This window comes from Cavia porcellus, unplaced genomic scaffold, assembly GCF_034190915.1.
Source record: "Cavia porcellus strain 051 isolate PalLab524CR breed Dunkin Hartley unplaced genomic scaffold, mCavPor4.1 scaffold_7, whole genome shotgun sequence".
NCBI classification, from domain to species: domain Eukaryota; kingdom Metazoa; phylum Chordata; class Mammalia; order Rodentia; family Caviidae; genus Cavia; species Cavia porcellus.
In genome coordinates, this window is record NW_026947490.1 from 70851345 (window position 1) to 70872908 (window position 21564).

Genomic DNA, 21564 nt, shown 5'->3' on the forward strand with positions numbered 1-21564 from the left:
CACTGTTAGCTTAAGAAAGAAATGATTATTGAGGTGCCATAGTTTCACTGTTTAAATTCTTATAAAGCAAATCATAAAGTAACAAAGTGAACAGCTTTGCATGTCAAAGCACAAGCCATGCAAATGGTCTTATAAAATGATTTGAAGATGAGTAATGATTACTTTGGGAGTGTCTGACCCCACTGAAAGCTCAGTGAATGGATTTTCATAGGCATCCTCTGAGCCAAACAAAGCCTTTCATTGATTGTTTAAAAAGTTGTAAAATGAAGTGTGGTACTTTTGGGCTGTATCTGGTACACTTCGTCTGCAGTTCCCAAAAAGAAATAAAAATGGAAAAGGTTGCAATGAGAGCAAGGAGCAAATGCAGATTAACGATTAAGTTGCTACAGATACTCTCAGATTTCTTTTTGAGAAACATTGTAGGATATGCTATTTTACTTTAGTCATAAATTGTTTATAAAAATTAATATTCGTATTTAAAAGGAGATGCAAGTCAATTTTCCTAGATCCTTAGTGAACCTGGAGTACTCATTTTATCCATACCTTTATCTGGTATCACCTATAATCAAGTTTCAAAAGAGATGGCACCCCACATGTTAGCTAGCAGTTTCTCCAGTAAAAGGCCTTCCATGTCAGAAAGTCCTCATGCTTGGTTATGCTTTAATCAGTAGCCCGGCTCTACATAACAGCTTTTCAAAGGCAGCCTCCCGACGCACTGTGGAGTGAGGTCAGTGTCTCTTCCCTGGAAATGGTCCTCAGTATTTGTCTCAACACAGTTATTTAAAGCCTGCAACCTGCTTTCTGTGTTTGTCAAGCCATCCAGGTCAGCTCACACTGTCCGCATGTCCTACCTGCAGTCTATGGATTCTGAGCAGAGTAGTTTGGAGACATCTCACAGCACAGCCTCCTTGTCATGGCATTCAAGGGCTCTTTTGATGTAAAACTCTTTCCTCCCATGCCCAAATAACTGGTCTCCACCTCTCCTTCCCATAGTATGTGGCTTGCTTCATTCATGACCACCAGATGCTTTATTTCAAAACTAGCATTGTAAAAATCTTAAGTTTAAAGAAATAGGGTTGGTGATGAGCTGAAAATAGCTAAAACAGGCTTGTCCTAAAGCTTAACAGCTTAAAATGGAAAGGGATCACTGTCTGTACAGAAAAGGCTAGACTTCCTATGAGCGTGAGCTGCTGAGGAAGCCAGCGGTATCTTTACTTGGAACCTTTTAAATGCATTAGACACTCTTCCTTTGGAATGATTTAAGTAAACACATGAGAGGAAAACAGGGTGGACTCAAGCGCTGTTCAGTTCTAGGCGTTCGGGGGTGATTAATGACTCTACCTAAATGAGACTGAAGCATCCAGATGGAAACAGAAATTGAGCTAGTTTTTTTTTTTTCTTTTAAACATGATTTTATGTATAATCTTAAAGTCTTTTACATTTAACAGTTGAATGTATAGCATTATTTAAATAAAACTCTGTGCATGCTTCTATAAACAACCTCACAAGAAAAATACCTTTCACTTTGTCTCCACTTGTCATCAAATAACATATATCAAATTATAGTTATTAGAAAAACGAGAAGGAAAATCAATTCAAAATTTACCTATATTGTTTTTGTTTTATCTAAGGATAAAATAATAATGAATAATTACAACAGTGTAAAATATGTTTTATTGATGCATTTGATTTCTTCATTTTCATAAACTGAAAATTAAGAGTGACTTATCTACCAAAAAGTTTATATCTTTCTGTATTTTAAAATTTAGGTATGTGTCCTGTGCCCTGGGCTGTCCATATGAGGGAAGCATTACACCACAAAAAGTGGCGGAAGTAAGATACACACACCTCCAGCCTTTTTGGTTAATGGTAAAATAATGCATGTTATCTTTAAAAGCATTTTCTTTCTACTCACTGGTTCTACATAGCAAACTAAATAGATCTGTGGAACGGGTAGCTATACCCACAGACAAATTTGATCATTTAATGCTTTATTTTGTCACCAAGCTCTTCTGAATGACCTGCAAATTTTCAAAGTCACAGTTGGTTCTTCCTATCTGTGTTTTTAAGCTTTGGAAAGAATAAAAGGCCTTGTTTTATGTGGTTATAGCACAGTGCGTGGCTTTTTCCGCATTCTATCAGACAGCCTGCAGTTTGTTGCACATGTGTGGGCTTTGCTTGGGAGCGGTTCTGGTTTTGCTCCCTCACAGTGTGGACTCTGATCTATGTGCCTGCCAGAGTGTGGAGAACAGAACCAAAACTGCTCCTCAAGCACCCAAGGTGAAGACGAAGTATGTGCTGCAAACTGCCCCGGCGTCTCTTGGAAAGTGAAAAAGTCACTCACTGTGTGATAGCTACATTACAGGTCGGGGCTAGAAGTTTAGGGCCAACCCTAAACCATCACTTCCAAAGCCATTTTGACTTGTGCGCTTGTTTGAGCTTTGGAAATTTACTGCAGATTTTCCTCTGGGAGCTACACCATCCTCTCCTTCCCCCAGTGCCTTTGCCCACAGATTTGGCTGCGCTGTGCAGTAAAAACACTTACACTAGCCAGAGCTTTCCTTGCGTGGGACCTCTCCAAGACTGGTACTACCCAAATCTATGATCACATATTCTTCTCTTAAAGAACATCTGTAAAAGTGAATAAATTCAGGCCCAACACAACGTAAGTCCACCTCTGCCTAGCCCTGAGTTCCGTGCTCTCTCACCTCTGCACCTGTCTGTCCTCTGGCTGGCCTACACATTCCATCCCGACACACTCCGTACTAACTGGATGCTCTAGAAATTCATGATCTTCAGCCACTGTAAATGGGTCTTTTGTGCTATTGTAGTAGATTTTGTGCTGAATTCACTTTTTTTTTTTTTTTCTGAAATGACTGTTTTGATCAGTCTGTGATTACTGTTTTCAAGCCGGTAGCCTGCTCTTTCTCCCAGTGGTCTTCACTTTCCCTTACATGACTTTTCCTCTACCTGGAACACACTTTGAATTTCCTATTGTGGCAGCCTTTATATTTGGTATTCTCTATGGGACACTTCTCAGACCTTCCCTTCACACTCTGGCGCTCTTCAGTCTCCAGTTGTAGCTTAAGCCCTTAATTTCCATTGCTATCTGCTCATAGAATCCTGTTTCCTTGTTTCAGAATTCTTCTTTGTGGATGTCTCAGTGGGACTGACTAAAACCTGTCCTCCTTTCATGCCGATCTGTCACAGCATGAGATGTGCCCATATTTGTTTTTGTATTGCATCTTAACACTGGCACCACTGGTATAAAAATAGGACCCCTGGAGAAGTATATGTTAAATGAATGAATGAATGCCAGGTTTCATATATAGTGACTTTTTTACATTCTTGTTTCAAATATTCAAGTATGCATGCCATTAACATTCTTTTGATTTTTTTAAAAATGAAGTAATTAAACCTTAAAAAACATGCCAAATGAAGTTAATTCACTGTTCTATAGATTAGACAGTTAAAATAGTAACCTTCTTCCCAGAATCTCATGACGAGCGTAGGTAGAAGCTGCATCTAGGTCTCTTTTGATTGTCAAAATATCGTACAGTGCTCATGCACATTTAGTGCTTAAACTGTTTTTTCTCTTTTATTGGTACTGGGGATCTAACTCATGACCATGTGCTTGCAAGGCAGGTGCTTATGCCACTGCACTAAATCCCCAGCCCCAGTGCTTAAACTTAAAAAGGCCTTGCCCTTTATCTTGCATAGGTGCAACCATCAATGAGTCAGGAAAACTAGGTCAAGAATATTGATGGCGTCTAACAGTTGCAGAAATTTTTAGTGGTAGAGCTCAAACAACTGCTGGTATTGTTTAACCTCTAATCCAAGAGACATAAAACTTCCAAAATAAATCTGTACTGCTTCTGTTTGATGAGCATGTTGAGAGATACAAGCCACCCATATCTGAAATAAAGCTTACAATTTCTCAAGTGAACAGATAGATATTAAATAGACATGATCGAGGAAAACTTGAATATTTAAGGTGAGTTATTTCATTCTACATTTTATACAAGCTTAGGACTTAATGAATGAGAGGAAGGGCTAGAAAATGGGAGTCTATATTTTTGAATCATAAGCTTAATTTGGTTATGGTTTTTACATGTAGATGACATTTGCTGAGGAACAAGAGAATCTGTCTATCCATGCCTACTGTTTTACTAGCACCTGGCCTTTCTCAGCAGGTATCTAAAAGACTGTATGGCATGGGCTGCTATGAGATCTCTCTGGGAGACACGACAGGAGTGGGCACTCCAGGAAGCATGAAGAGAATGCTGGAGTGTGTCATGAAAGAAATCCCGCCAGCTGCGCTCGCGGTTCACTGTCATGACACGTACGGACAAGCCCTGGCCAACATCCTCACAGCCCTGCAGGTATTTCATGTTCTTCGTGTAGTGTGTATCCTTATTTAGCATAAAAGCATGTTTAGTGAGACATATTAATGAAATGTTATGCATATACTATTTAAGCAGTATGTATTCAATATGATACTAAACTTGTCAGGCATTCGGGAAGTTTATTCACAAATTCCACATGTTCTTAGGGTAACAGAAGTCTCTGATTAGTGTTAATTTGACAATAAAAACTGTAATTCTGCTCATTTTAAAGTATTAATCCTGGAAGGGCTATGTCCATTTGGTTCAACCTCTATAGTCTGAGCCCTAAGATTTAATAGACTGCGATAGAATGGAATTTGGAGCAGTGGAACAGTAGAGTACATTGTCTCCATTGTGGCAGGAATGCTGTTTTTGTTAAATTTGTGCTCTATGACAGTTACATATGGAGACAGAATGTAGGCTATGTGGCGTAAAATGTTTTCCTCATGTTGGTGGCTTCCATCCCATTTTTGGCGAACTACAATTTCTGTTCTGATGTTGCAAACACAATTCCTGTTTTGATAACTAAGTAAGTATTATAATGATAAATGAGAGACCATTAAAGTGATAAAAATTACTTACTAAATTGTGGTATTTTAAATGCATTCATATATAAGTGGTTATAAGTAGCATTTTATGTGGCTTTTAAAAATTAATAATGTATTTTTAAACTCAGTTAAAATAGACTCATTTTCAATATCCTTGGAATCCAAGGTGTTTATAGCTAACTGTAAGACTGTCTGAAGGCCTTTGGGTGAGGCTGTGGGTCAGTGTTATAGTTCTACAGCACAGTTCTGCAGCACAGTTGCTTGGCAGATGCAGGGAAGCATGGGAGGGCTGAGCACCATGGAGCTTATTTTGACATTGTAGTCTGTGTGCACGAATCTGAATCTGTGCACAGACTCTTAAAGCAAGCTAGGGACATCCTGTTGAATCCAGAGAGGAGGAGATGTTATCGCATGGTCTTTTGAGCATGAGAAATTTTACGATGTTTTTTCCCTAGCTGTGCTAGTTTCTAAAAAAATAGAAAATGGGTTTCCCCTTGAGAGTCTGAAGGGCAGTTGTAAATTGTAAAATATTGCTGAGCTAGTTCCTGAAGTGGCTCTGGGCTCTCCCTACAAACCCGCTCATTTCTTTGTGTGGATGTAGTGCGTGTAGTTTAAGTGCGTGTAGTTTAAAATTTGAGTAATGTTTCAGTTTTGTATCATACTTGTTATTTAATGACTATAGTTAACTTCTTGGGATAAATGGCAATTGTGCAAAATTTGTAGACTTGGGTTTCTTCTGGGTTCCACGTACCTCTTGAAAATGACCAAGTGTAATACAATGCTGAAACCCTTTTGTGCCTTTCCTGGTGAAGGCAGGGTCACCTGAAGAGGTGCAGACTTGGTCTCCACCTTGATGTTTCAGTTATTGATGTTCTGTGGGTACAACAGTAAACTCACAAGATTAGCATGAAGCTAAAAACTGCTCTCCTCCAGTGCCATAGGTGCTGTTATGTCCCAGTGCAGTCTCCCTTTGTGTTCCTGCTATGGACAAACCCATCACATCACCAGTCACAGGGAAGGACAGCACATGCACTGCTGTGCAGCACACAGCACGCGATGAGCAGTGAATATGTGCTTACCAGATCGTGTGTGGACTGTACTAAACTCTCACTGGTTTTGTTTGGTGGTGCTAGGGATCGATGCCAGGGCTCTCTGTGCTGGGCAGGTGTTCTATCACTGAGGCACATGCCCAGCTGTAGCATTGTGTTCACTATGTTGTTTTTATTTAGTAAGAAACAGTGAACAACATGTATCTCATTCTGCAGGCCGGAACCCATCCTTAAACAATGCTTGAATGGTAATTGAATCGGATCTAAAAATCAGACAGGGCCTTGCCAATGTTCATACAGTAGAAAGAATATTGGGAGCTGGTGAAGCACCATTTGGGCAGAAAGCATCAGGGACAAGAGGATGGTGTCCTAGGAACATAGAAGACTAAAATGCTCAGAGAAAAATTAAATCTCTGCCATGTGCTGGGGAGGTGAAGGGCATTCATTCACTGACGGGGAGCTCAGGGCTGGCGCACTGCTTGAGCAGCATGAGCAGCTGCACAGAGGACAGGAAGCAATGCTGGGCCCAAGTAAGAAGGGTGAGATCTGCCCACGTCACCACTCCCTCGGTGGGAGGGGAACCAGCAGACGTCTCCCTGCTGTGGGAAGAGGAAGGTGTTCTTAGTTCTCATGGCCTTACCTGGGACTGGAGAAGTATGCCTTCTTTTACACTTCCTAACTTTCCGTAGGCCCTCATGTGACTTTAAGGTTCAGATGCACATTGCACTACAGAATTGGAAAGACCTGAGCAGATAAGTTATTTCCAAAGAATTGAGGGCCAGTAGCTCCTTCAGGTGACAAGAATATGTATTCTTTTTGAAAGAGGGCATCTTCAATGTGAGTGCATGCGTCTACTTGTGCACACATGCACACATATGTGTATGTGTATGTCCCAGTTGCTAGACTGCATCTGTGACTGTGTGTTTGGATGTGATCTCTGTATGTACAAGCCGCGTGTATTTATGGCAGGCAGGATTCTCCTCAGGGAGCGAGAGTTCCTTCCAGCTCTGGGCCACCTTGGCTGGGGCTTTCTTCCCAGTCCAGTGCATACACTGAATAACGAAGGGCAGCGGTTTGTGTAGTAAGTGATGGAATGGAGTCCAGAGGGACTGCTGGAAGGGGACAGTTGAGAAAATGGTCAAAAAACAGAGATGAGCAAGGGAACGTGAAAGTGGAAAAGTTGTGGCATTTGTGTCACTGCCATTCACCTTCATGTATTTCAATAAGATGTGGAAATTTGGGGGAAAATGGTCATTACCACTTTCTTGAGCCTGTCTGTAACTGATAGGAACTTTAACTGCTTGGGAACCTTATGGTCACTGTGGACAGGAGGATGTGATGTTTAATGTCACAGCAAATATAGCAGCACCGAGTGAGGGGTCCAGCAGAGTCCTGTACTCATCGCCTGTCTCCTCTCTAATAATAGTAGCAGCCACAATAAAGCAAGCAGTTTTAACTTTAGAGGAGGAGAAAAAATGTTTTGGAAAAAATCCTTTGTGTGTTTGTAGAGGGGAAATCGGAGAAGTCCAGCTTTGCTATGAGCAGGGCTGACCTTGGTTTCTGGAAGCAGTGGTCATTCTTCATTTTTTAAAGTGGAGTCTTTGAAGTGGCATCTAGTAAAATTGGTAGTAGAGTTGAGTGGGTATCATTTGCTTTAATTTAGGGATGGAGAGAGAGCTTGCAGTGCTCCAAACTGCAAGTTAATATTAAGGCAAGGAGACATGTAATAAGTGGAAACTTGGCCTCCATGGTAGGAAACAAATGAATATTATAAATGGAACATCCACACTGGAAAGCGCATACTAACCCTGCAGTAGAGGATCTTTTTTGGGTTCCTACGCTTTATTATGTTTTTTTATTACTTAAACATATGCTCTCCAGGTTTAGAAATGGCTGCATGGAAGTCCAGAACCCATAATTACCAGACATTATTTTAATATAGATATTTTATTTTGAGAGTGTAGATTTCAGTGGAGGATATTTTTAACCATTCGGAAGCAAAAGAACAAGAAAATGAGGTGACAAAAGTACAACATTTTGGTAACGGAAGACAGTTATGTGACCAAATATACTTGTCTTGATTTTTTTTTAACGTGAAAGTTGGGTTTCACTCTCCTACATATTCCCCAAGTACCTAAGGAAAACACTAGCTAACAAATTATTTAATCTACTTAATACCAGACAATTGCTCATTTTCTTCCACTAAAATGATTTGAGTCTTCATAATTTGGTAAAAGCAGAATAAAGCTAATGAGATCCAATACCTCAAGTAACAGCCACTCATTAATTGGTAGCAGAGAGACAAAACAGAGCAAGCAGTATTTATATTTCTCATGAAGAAATTCTATGTGCCTTTTTTTCCCTTCAGCTTAATAGACTTTTAGCTAATGTGCCTTTCTTTGTAATGTTTTCCACATGTTTATTATTCTCTTTTGGAAAGACCAAATTATTAACCTAATTTTTACATCAAAAGCATTCATTTTTTAAATAAACCCTTACTAAACCATGTTAAAAATTGCCAACCAACCAAGCTGGACTTCTCCAAGCAAACAACAAATCTTTCATCTTGCAGTTTGTTTATGCATTTGTTAAAGAGATTAAAAATGAATCCCATTGCTGATCAGATAAACCTGTTTCTCAGTTCTATATTTAGTTACAAAGATGTATTTATGTCTGCTTCTCAGGATCATGCAAAACTGAGATGAGGCACAGAATTTCCATAATAAGGGCATGAGGAGAGTACACTTGTTTAATGCTGTTGTGCTGTCTGTATAGTTGTTATCCAGGCTACCTAGAGAATTTTGTTACAAATGTGTTTTATGAATATTGTGTTTAATAGAATTCATTTCTTTAGCACCTGTTAAATAACTATATCAAAAATTAAAGGAACAATCTGAAAACTTTGTTCTTACTGAGGTTTTATAAAATGCATTGTTAGTTGAATGGAGATTTTTATCAGATCCTGTTGTAGATGTGAGATTATTATTGCAAGGAAAACCTATTTTAATTTAAACAGATTTTTAAGATCTTTCTGATTTTGATGTGGGTTTTCTAGCTGTTTACTGTTTCCAGCATAAGGATCTGTTGGGAAGTGACCTTCTCATAGTAATGTAGAAGGATAAGTAAATTATGGTCAGAAAAGGAGGAAGTGAGGAGCGGAAGCCAGGGGAAGAGAGAGGGGAAGCAATGGAGGAAAAGCAGCAGAGGGTCACAAAGGGAGAGGGAAGCAGCCTCCTCTTACCAAGCATAGAATGATGTTCACTTCCCCGAATTTTGCAGAATCACAGTGCCATGCACAAGACTTCAACAATGTTTTCTCTTCAGCAATGCACTGGGTTGCATTTGGTTGAATTATTGAATTTTCAAGAGTAATTAATATGGTTCCTGGGCTACAGATGCCTAAGACAGAATGATGAACAAAATATATTTCTATACTTTGCTAAGTGGCCGAATTGCTTATCTCAATAATGAAAAAGTTTAAAACATTCAGATTAAAATAAAGCATCAGCTTTAAAAAATTTACTTTAACTTCACTGTCTTTTTATTTGTATTTGTATAAGCTTTCTTGTGATTTTGGCAAGTGTCTACCTTCAGAATCAATATAGTTTTCAGCTATTTCTAAATATCAAAGGTGTTTAATGAATACTTGGACAAAGCTGCTTCTAAGCTAGCCGGTATTTTTAACTGATATTCAAATAACCAGCATTTTAAACTAATATGCAAAATGCTGCTATAATGAACTGATTAACCTGCTCACAACAGACCCTAAACTTGAAGCTCACCAACAAAAGGAATGTGGCTACTGCTGCTTGATGGGTCCAGCAAGCTTTCGCCAATGGAGACCAAATGTGCTCTTGGTGCAGAATTTGATTTTCATGTCTTTTATTCTGCTAAGTCAGAAAATGGCAAAGAAAGAGGATCAGATCATCCAAGAAGCTTTGTTTTTCTTCTTAATAATCGTTTTTCTTTCTAAAAGTCCTTATTTTCTGGCCTGTATAAGTCCTTTGATTTACAGTCGATTAGAGCTCTGAGATAATGAGGTAGCAAATAAATGCCTCCCATTGTTGACAAGGCACCTGACACCTGCAAGTCAGAGGAGGAGACATTTACTCTGATTCACAGTTTCAGTGGACTCAGTACATGGTCAATGGGCTGTGAGTTATTCACCGTGTGGTGGGAGGCCTTGGGCAGGAGAGCTGCTCCATGGTGGAGTCAGAAAAGAGACATCAGAGGGGAAGGAGAAGCTTGCAGAAGAACACACCCTGCCAGTCCTAGCCCTAAGAACCTGTCCTTTCCAACCTGGCCCCCTCACTGAGAATGTGAGGCTTAGGGGAAACTGTAGCTCTAAACTCTAACACAGAGACTGAGTGGGTCAGAGGTGGGACCCTGGACAGCAGATGTGCGTACAAAACTAGAGTGAAGGACAGCAAAATTCAATGAGAGAATAAAAAATAGGATTTGGTGCCTCTACCTTTCACTCCCACAGAGCTAAGTGTTGTGATTTCCCTTCACTTATTGAAATTCCCTGGTTTGAAGTGTACTTCTAATTATTCACGTAACATTTTTTTTTTTTTTTTTTTACATTTGCTTATTTTATTTTTTTTTTTTAATTTTTTTTTTTTTTATTTAAGAGGAAAAAGAGAAAAACACAAAACGTAACATTTGCAAGTCAAGTCACACTGACCTTTCCATCATTTGTGGAACAAGAAAGTCTTGTTTTTCTGGCTTCCCATTGTCTCTTATGTAAAAGTTTGTTAAACTAGAAGATAAATCAAAGTGCATGTTCACTCCTCTTCCAGGAAATCTTATTGATTTAAAGCAGATATAGTCGATCTTATCTGACCTCTTTGGTAATTCTGATTTAATCAGTGTGATCATATTAATTCACAAAGTTGTATTCATGGATATTTTGATTTCTGCTACTGACTGCACTGAATTATATAGCAATATTGGGTTTTGCCTGTTCTGCATTTTCTTTGACTATAATAATGCAAGTTTAGAATCAGGATAACATATCTTGGTTATTTTTATGTTCTTGAAAATCAGTTGGAACTTTAGAATTAATCTTTGGCACGGTTATAGCCTTCAGAAAAAGGATTCCATACTATCTATACTGGCATTTTATTCTCGATCTAATCTGTCTTCTCTTAAGATTAACTTTGAATTTTACATCTTGGCAGCGATTAAGAGGCACAAATGATATGCTTCTTTTCTTGGCGTGAAGGGTAGATGTTTCAGAACTCATTACCTTTTGAGGACCCCCACTAATAGTGTCTCGTTATCTAAATCATGGTTTCAGCATCTTCTTTCAACAAAGTATTTGTCACATCTCTTTCAACTTGTGGCTTTAATTTGGAAATCTTATTATTTTGAGCTGTTGTTTCTATCACATTTATTAAGATTTTTCATTTTCTAATTTCTTTTCATATTTTTTCATGATTCATATTTACAGGAAATTTTATGCACAAACACTCTTGATCTTGAACATACTATAGCAAAGATCTTCTCCTTTAGAACACCGGTTTGAACTTGGTCGGTTTGATATTGAACATAAACTGTTACTCCCATGATTGCCATTTTAATATAATATAATGTAACCAATTAATGATTACGTATCTGCCCTGACACACATACAAAAACACACACACAAAGCCACTGATAACAATAATAAAACCCAACCCAGGAATCTGTTATCTTTAACAACTTTCTCATATAGTGTCAAAATAATGCTAGTTCTGTATTTGTTCAGAAGAAAATAATATCAGTTGTTATATCAAATTGGCTCAATCTTACAGAATTACTTCTCTGTAGGGACTAGGAGATATATTTAATAGAGTTATCAAAGGTCAGATGCACAACAGGAAGTCAGTGGTAGACGAGTTCAATAACGACAGGTTAAAAACTAGAATCTCTGCTTGGAAAAAACACACTTGTATTTTTAATCACTTTAATATAGAGCATAATTCTTGGTAGAAATTACTTCTATTAATTGTGATCAATTAGCGTTATTGTAAAACACTCACTAAAGCAAATTACATTAACTGCCATCTCTCTGCTGTTAAGTATCCTGAATAATAAACTGAAGACTGAAGCACAGTTCTTTTCACTAATGATTTTTTTATCTAACCAATAAAATATGGAAATCAAGCTACTTAGGTAAGTAGTCAGTTATACTCACCAAAATTATCTGTGTAAACAATATATTGTTTTTAATTTTAAAATTAACTGTAAAAATACTATCAGAGTCAAGTGATGTTTATATGTTTCTATAAAAGTCTTTCAGATTAATTGAAATTTTCTATTTTTTTCTGATGATATAATTTACAAATTACCCAACAAAAGTTTAATTTAATTAAAATACCATTTTGTATTTTGCTTTCATCCCTAGTATTGAAACATTCATAGTTTATTTATATTAAAAGTATCTGTTCATATGTGTATTTCAATCTACTTCAAGCAGTGAAGGGGTACAGTACTGGCAATGACATATCCACAGTAAGCTCAAGTTACCAAACTTACCTTCCTTGGTAGGAGCAGGTAGGTTTAGATAATGTGTCATAGAAAAGCAAGGGAAAAGCTTTATTTTGATTTTATTATATTATTTCAATTTTATTTTTTAATGTTAAAGAGAATAGATAACCTTTAAGTGGAACTGACTTGATTAGTGGCTTGTTTTAGGAAGCTCAGTCTATAAACTGCATGGAGAGTAACCAACATGGTTCTGAGTGGAGCTGTGATGAAACCTTAGGAGGCCAGAGGCTCTCAGACTAGGAAGGAGACTGGGCGCTGACTTCCTGTTCCTGGAGACAAATGATGAGCAGCACTATGGCTCAAATGTGTGCCTCCACTCAAAAGTCATGCTAACCCCGGGCACGGCAGTACTGAGAGGCAAGACTTTACAAAGGCAGTCAGATCAAGAGAGACAGCAACACAAGCATGGCATCAACAAGTCTTGCAGACAAGCTCATGGGCGCTTCTGTGCTCTTCCTTTATATGAAGACACACAAGTTGCCACTCTATGAGAACCAAAGAACAGTGCCCACCTTGACACGGGACCTGAACCTTCATCTTCCCCTTTTCAGCCCCTGGAATTGTTAGAAAAAAACCCTGTTTTTTATAAACTACCCATTTTGTTTTAGTAGCCTGACCTGACTAAAACCAAGGGGACTACGAGGTGAAAGAACGGTGCAAGAGAAGCTACTGGATGCAGAGTGAGTGGAACTAACAGTTTCCTGCAAGGGTATGGCAGGGAAGGATGGCAAAGAGGAAAACCACATGACTGAATTTGTAAGCCTAGCAAATTAGGTGGCTGTGTGTAGGATGCTTGATCTTTCCAAGGCACTGGCAGATTTATGAGAGCAGATGTAGGATCTGCTTGCTAAGCTAATGAGTGTGATCCTCATTTTTCTAAACCATGTTCCACAGAGCCAACACGTTGTCCTGTGGAGTTACCACACAAGACATCGTTAGAGCAATTTCTGGGGGCCGCCTGGATCCCTTAGGCAAGCAGAACCTACCGGGCTCTGATGGATATAATATGCACAGCCAAACCTAAGTTCTGTACTTATTACTTCGTTGTGGATTAAAGCGATTGTTGTAGGATTTATTTTTTAAATAATTAAAAAATATATTGATTTTTAAATATATGGAAAATACCAAAAAGTACAAATAAGTATAAATTATTAAAATAAATCACTGTAAGGGCTGGGGATTTAGCTCAGTGTTACAAGTGCCTACCTGGCAAGCACAAGGTCAAGAGTTTCATCCCCAGTACCAAAAAAAAAAAAAAAAAAAAAAATCATTCTTTGTCATGTATAACTGAGAGACCTTCCTAGACTTTGTCAAGTCTGTCTTTGTAATCACATGTTATTGGAAAAGTTATTGGAATTCTAGTGAGTTAATTTCAATCTACCACTTTCGGTGTAACCCATGGTGAGAATAAAGACACTAAGACATATGTACAGTTATGGGGAGCCAGGAGGTCCTAAGTGCAGCCGAGACAGTGTTCACCAGAAGAAAGGCCTCAAACTATGGCCCAATCTGGATTTTACTAATTTGTGAAGAAGGATGTGGCTGGATGATGAGTGACTGTGAGAATAGCCAGAAATATGTGAGCACTGTGAGCTGGGCTGAGCTAGCAGGCCTGAAAGCACCTCTGCCATGTGCAGGGAGAACATGCAGACAGACCAATCCACGTAACACAATTGAGGTAGCATTTAATGTTGGGGCCAGCAATTCAGCTCTGATGTGCAAACTTTTCTGCCCTGGGAAGTCACAGCCTTTTATCCTGAGGCTCATCCCAGGTGACAGCATGGAGCAGTGACTCTTAGTCCTGCTGGCATTGATTTGAGAGTCACAGGGCAGGGAAACAGTGACTGTTATCTAGCTTCAAAGACTATGAGTCAGCACCTTGGCCAGTCCTATTTACATTGCTTAGCACAGGAAATGGCTTAGCCAGCGCTGTACACACATCAGTACCTGGAGACAGAGCCAGGTTTAAGCAAAGTGGAGATAATTGCTCTTTGTTCAAGGAGGGTCCTCCACACTTATACATGTATATCCATGAGAATTATGTGAATCATGCGGCGCATATTTATTTTGGTTAGTACAATATACACAACACTCTTTGTTGCTTAAAAAAGTTTTATCTGTGCCACTGAGGATTGAACACAGAACTTTCACAATAAGCTGCAGCTTATTGTGTATAGTTTATATAGTATAGTTTGTATAGTTCATTCTTCTGTATAGTTTGTTTTGAGACAGTCTCATTAAATTACCACATTTTCTAAGGTGGAAGGATGCAAACTTGCAAATTCCTGTCTGAATTTCCTGCATGATGGGATTACAGGTGCATGGTGCTGCGCCACACACATAGCTACACTTATTAAAGCCTTGTGCATGTGATGTTTAGATTCCACAAGGCCGATGATTGTGTGCATGCCTATTAAATATGTACGTTGATTTAACCATTTCTACTTTTGACTGAGAGCATTTATTTTATTATTATTGCAATAAAAATGTAGTGAACATTCATATACTTTTGCTCATATATGTAAAATCAAACTCATGAAGACAATCGAATAGGTGTATTTTGATATATTGTTTATATCATTATCTTCAGATAGGATGTTTTTTGTTTAGACACTCGCTAGATTTTTATAACATTTCTGAATTAAGCAATTTTCACCAATAGAAAATGCTATAATTGAAATGCATGCAAAGTTGCTAACTGATGTCTCATTTGAATTTGCATTTGCATGTAGTTTGTTACTACCTAAATTGAACAGTTTTTCACAAGTTCACACTTGTACTTTGGTTAAGTGTTCTGGTCCTTTGCCTACCTTTTCTACTGAAGTATCTCTCCTTATCAAGTGTTTTGTTGTGATTGTGATTGTGATACTAATTCCAGGAATTTATGCATGCTTAGTGAACATTCCACCACAGAATTATATCCAGCCCTCTTTTTTCCATCAATCCTTAAGATTCATTTATATATTCATAAGTTATCATTTAGGTAGTAAGATATATAATATCTATTCATATATATATATACATATATATAGATAGTGAAATTATTTTTGAGTTCACTGTTTGGCTCAAGTTATATTTATTTTAAAGTCATATTTACTCATTTATGAATTTATTTAGGAAACAAAATGCATAAAATCTGCTCACTATTCTTTTGGCAAAAATGAAAAATAGAGTTAACATGTCTTTATACAGCTCATATTCTTGTCATGGAATGCAGCCAATTAAAAAACATACATAATATAAAAATGCATATTAGAGAATATAAAGTGGTGAGAAAAGAAACAGGAATGAAAGCCGAAGTACAATAGAATACAACAGTAGGAGTTTGGGGCCCAGAGGAATGGGCCAGGGGTTGAGGAGGCAATTTCCAGGGAAAGTTTAAGCAAAGAACAGAAGGAAATGAGAGTGTTACTCTGCTCACATTTACTCTGGAAGAGCATTCCAGACTGGAGACGGTTTACTCCAGATGGAGGGGGCGGTTACGCTGAGGACTCTAACGTACATTCAACAAACAGCAGTGTGGCCAGCGTGTGACTGAAGATGGTGAGCTTGGGAACACTAGACCTTTGTGGTCCAGTGCAAGCCTCTTCATGTTTGCTCTGAGTAAATGGGAACTGCAGGTTTGAGCAGATGCGGGTTGCTTTTTAATGGAATTGGGGTGGGTGTCTCATGAGATGAGATTGTAAGAGAAGTGAGATGGAGGCAGGGAGACGTTAGGAAAGAAGCAATTACAATGGCTAAGGCAATGAGTGAAGATGATTTGGGGGTAATTTTTAAACTTGGTTTCAGGATGGATTAGATAGCGTGTGTAACAGGGAAGGACAGGGATCACACCTGCAGTGGTGCTCACCTGTGCATGTCCAGGTGAAGGTGACCTCGGCAGAGGTTGGGAAGCTGTGCATGGGGACATTGGTAAGTGAAAGTGGAACTTCAACTTGGGACTGAGTGACACACTGAACAAGTTTATTAGACACCAGGGTAAAGATGTCAGTAGGCATTGCATATACCTGGAGTTTCAAGTGCCTTATATAAGATGGCCTGGTATTTGGATACGACTCACACACACCCTGCACATACATTACCATCTTCATTATGAATAATTCACAATGCAATGCAGACACCGAGTGAATATTCCTATTGTATTGGTTAGAGAAGAAACGAAGAAAAAGTCTGTTTTTCAATGAAGAGCTCATTTTTTTCTTTATTGTCACAAGTATCGGGGCCTTTTCTCTTTATTCCGTCTCATACAGGAAGTACATTTTCTTAATCTGCTCATGCATTCGTGGACACTTAACAGGCCACTTCCTGCTGCGGTCAGAAGCACTGCAGGGGATGCAGACCGCGGGGGTCTCTAGCAGGAATATGGTTATCTCTCTGAAACTCTGATTTCATTTTCCTTAGATCTTGATGAATGTGGCTGTATATTAGATGTAAATCTGGGTAGTGTGGCATTTTTTCTAGGCTTTTTAAAAATCAATCTCTTGATTATTATGTATACTTATTTTAACAAATTTTTTCAAATAAATATGCTTAACATACCATCATCCACATATCTATTACAAACTACATAGATTAACTTAAAAGTTATTTATTTAGTAACAATACTGTTTTCTTATCCACCTACTATGTACATTTTCACTTATTTGGATTATTGTTTGTATAAAAATGCTATATGGTTATTTTCTTTCTATAGAAGGTTTACGAATTTAGATTTCTCCCTACTTAATATCATAAATGCTTTTGATTTCCTTCTTGATTTCAACTGCATCCTTCCACCACTTTATCAATCTCTCTATCCTTCATTCAGAAATCATGAGTTTCTTCAAGGCTCATTTCCACCCTAAACAAACATTAAAATTTTTCAGAACATTACTGTTTTTATTTGTATGTAGAACTTTTAAATCTATTTCTATTAAGTGTATGAGTACCTTGAGCAGTTTCTCAGGGAAAAATGTTACTTACAGGATGTGCGAAATACTTTATGACATCAATTTTCGGAGGTAAAAATGTTGTGGTTTAAAGAGGATGGTTTGAGGGTGAGGTTTCTTTTACTTTGATCTCACAGTAACTACAGATAACTAAATAAAGCACCTTTTCTTTAGTAAAATGTTTTCATTTCTGTAAAAATTTTTTAAAGAAATATTTTCATCAGTTACCAACACCCACTGTTTTCAGTTGAAGTTTCCAAATTAAAAGAATAGTGATGTTTATATTCTTCAAGGAGAGAGAACGTTACTTATTTTTCTGCAGGGACATTTTGGAACACTTGCCCTTGAAAATACACAAGATACCAGACCTCAGAGGAAAACAGTATAGGTCTCTGCTTCAGCTGTTAGAAATCCAACAACATTATTTTAAAAGGCTACTTAGAGAATAATCCACTAAAAGTTTGAAATCTTGATTTCCTGCTTACTGAAATCATTAGAATTCACATAAAAATCTTGCTTTGTTATGGATTTTGGTGAAGTGCTACCTTGCATAGTAAGTGAATTTTTTTTCTCGCATGGCAACAGAAAGACTTGAACAAAGGTACACGGAACTCCCAGAAATGTGGCGTGTTTTCTCCAGCACATGCGGCCCAGTGTGCTCTGACAGCTTCAATCGCGTTCACACCCTGACCCTTTGTACCCTGCAACCTTCTGGCTTCCACACACTGAACTGGGGTTTTCCATTTTTTATTTAAAAAACTATTGAATGTCTTTTTGTAGATTTCTAATTTGTATGACCTATTCTACTATTATAAGAATGAAAAAGTATGGATATAAAGAGAAAAAGAAAAACAAATTGCATTACAGAAAGACAATTGTTTGTATGAATTAAATGTATGGGATGAACATGTCAGGTGATAGGTAATTTCATGAAAATGGCTCAGAAATTTATTAAACTTCCCCATGTTTTCCTAAGACTCCACATTTCCAGTAAACTGTATCCCCTATTGTGAGACACACCTCAGTGTGTATTATAATGTAGATACACAGGCAGTAGCCACACACAAGCACACGGCAGGAAGATTGTCCAGATACAGAAAGCACTGTGGTTCTCAGCAGTTGCTGTTGCTCAGCAACAGCAAAAATGTGTCAGAAGTGTAAAAAGGCTGGCAAATCGAGGACCTGAAGAGGATGGCTCCACCTCCATAATCCTCGGCTGGAAAGTGAGGGACGCTGGTGAGGACCCCAAGATCTCTCATAGCTTAGACTTGGTTTCAGAGTCTTAAAAAGCCCACTTGACTGGACACACAATTCTATCACTTGTCAAATGATTAGCAAAGACAGTGCCTAAGAGACAGGAGAGCACTGGGACCTTACTAAACGATAATAGCACAATGATGGCAAACTTTTCGGAGATGAGGAGATAAGAGCTAGACTGGACCCCAAAACCAACTCATTTATCCCAAAATGCTAACACTGCAACTAAACCTGAATACTAAGGTCTTAGCTTAGAAGAAACAGCTCGTACGTACTAATGTATGCATACACATTAATAGACATTAATCTTAATAAAGGAAATTTCAATGATGTAAGCAGCTGGCCCATTACTCAGTTCTGAGCATGCTTGTGGCCTCCATGCAAGCCGTTAGCTGATTCTCTGCTCCTGAGGCCATGCATTGTGACAGTGAGTTCTAAAGGAAGAGTTTATCCCCAACATATCTACTTGCCATAAAAGTGAATTGATAGGCATGTATTTGTCATTCAGCTAGTATTGTGCAGTGCAAGAATAGCTTAAATAAAAATAACTTAAAAATAACTAGTCAAGCAAGACATCCACTTCAAATGAAAATTTTGATTTCATACAGACAAGGAGACTGATCTGTCTATCACTAATAACTTGGGTGTTTTGTTGTATCATTAAATATATATACATATATATTTAATATTTACATATATAGTATCTAGAATTTATGTGATTACCACACCATATTCATATTTGTTCTTTAGGTTTCTTTTAAAATTTCCATCTTTAGGAATTACTTTCTGGGTTATATGGAACATTTTAGCTGCACGGTTTAAGTTGTTTTATATCATATATTTGTTCTTTATATTCCACTCATCGAAAGAAGCTGATACTTTTAAAATGTAGGTTTTTCTATATAATATTTGACAGCATCTATTTGTCTCATTTATATACTACTTTATACTTTCTTTACTTCCCTATTTTAAAAATGTGTGTGGAAAGATGAATGTAGTTCAATGATAGTGATCTTGCCTGCTGATTTGGTTCTTGCATTGAAAAATAACTATTATAAGGAACTTCTTAGCTACTCTTGACTCCTGCATGAGCTGCTTTGCATTATCTTGTGTTTGATGTCACAGAAAGTGATGAGGAGACAGAAGGAATGAGAAGGAGCCTAGTGTCACTGACACAGCAGAGACAACATGTGGCAGCTCATCACAAAAAGGCAGGGCAAAGCGTGTTATAAATCATCAGGGATGGAAAACAAGAAATATTACTGTCACATCAGTACCTAAGATTTTTCACAATGGGATACATCAAGGTCAGATGTTTTATGGTTTAATCATATTGGAAAAAAAGAAAACATTTCAAGTATTACTTAAACACATTCAAAGGATTTTGAAAAACTGAATCTACCGCATTCAGTTTTAATACCTATGTAGCTGATATTTTAGTTCACAAATCAGATAGACATTATATGCAAGAAAAATAGTACCTATTATTATATATGAATAGTGAATGCTAAACAAGTGTTAATAAGCCAGATCAACTAATGCAGGTAAAAGATAGCATATCAAAAAGAAGTTTGTTTTATTTCAAGATTCAAGTTTCATTTAACATTAGAAAATTTATTATAAAATACAAACTTAACAGAGGAAAAGATCTGATTATTCCAGTGAATATATTATATTTATAAACTGTGAGTTATTTTGCTTCATTTCCATAATGGGAGACCTGGGCATCGTTTCTGACTACTATGAACTAGGGCAGCAAGTTCTTAAGGTGCTTCAGGAGCAGCCTTGTGCTCCTGAGGCCCAACAGAGCTCCACTGCTTTCTCTCCTCCTAATCCGTTTCTTGAGTCTAATGTACCTTGATTACAAGCCCTGCAAGGTTGTTATGAGAAAGAAAAACCACAGTCAAATCGATTGCGTAGTATCTTTAGAAAGCCTTTCCAGTGAATCGAGAGACATGTACAAAGATCAATTCATTTAGGACAAGTAGGTTTCATCCCCGAACTTGCAGTTAAACTTTCTAAAATTAGTAAGAAGTCACAGCTAACCATCCTGAAATCAATCATTGGAAATGTTCTTAAATCATTCTAAAGTCAATATTAATAAAATAAAAAATTTATGATCTTAAAACTGAAAATATTATTTAACGAAGTAGGAGTTTCTAGTCAGGGCAAGAAAGGAAAAATAACTATGATATGGACATTGGAAATAAAGAATAAAGATGAACAGTTGGAAAGGATGAAAAACATTACTGCTTCAAATATCAAAATTATTCAAAATCCCAAAAGAAATTTTAGTAACATTTAAAATCAAGATTACAGAAAATAGAAGAAAATTAGATGTGTTATATACATGCGTGAGGTCCCCAAGATGATTGTAATCACTATGTACTGCAAACATATCCTAATAAAATTTTTAAAAATTAAAAAAAATACAGAATATAAGCAGGACATATAAAAATATGCAGTATTTCCGTTTAGGCTAGTAAAAATTTATTTAAAAATGAACTAACAAATTTTCAATTGTAACATCAGTAACCTATCAAATAATTAAGTATAAATACAACCACAAACATGTAATACTGCTTTAAGGAAAATGATACATTAAGGAGACAAGTTTTCAAAATTTAAATGAATGGAGAGTAGGCAGATGGATGAACAAGCGTCTGGACCTATCCCTAGCAGAATTGTCCACTTTCCATGGCTGTGTAAGCATTTTCCTACTGAGTCAACGTGCAGTACAAAGCTAGACTTGTAATTCTGTTGGTTGACTGTAATTTGACCCCTGCTGTACCCACATTGTGATTTTGCCTTATAAATTACCCTGGTAAAAGGCCTCAGTGGCCACCCATTTGAGACCCTTCAGGAA

The 21564-nt window shown here is 37.5% G+C and overlaps 1 protein-coding gene across 7 annotated transcripts in view; it reads left to right on the forward strand.

Moving 5' to 3' along the window:
* Positions 1-21564, forward strand: part of Hmgcll1 (3-hydroxy-3-methylglutaryl-CoA lyase like 1) — a 126488-nt gene that overhangs the window by 72997 nt on the left and 31927 nt on the right. For 3 of the 7 annotated variants that reach the window (XM_063253814.1, XM_013142822.2, XM_063253818.1), the window contains 2 exons: positions 1770-1869; positions 4191-4382. In XM_063253814.1, coding sequence (XP_063109884.1) covers positions 1770-1869; positions 4191-4382 — 292 coding nt within the window. The remainder of the gene's footprint in view (positions 1-1769; positions 1870-4190; positions 4383-21564) is intronic. The other 4 variants (XM_063253817.1, XM_063253819.1, XM_063253816.1 and 1 more) reach the window with 3 other exon arrangements.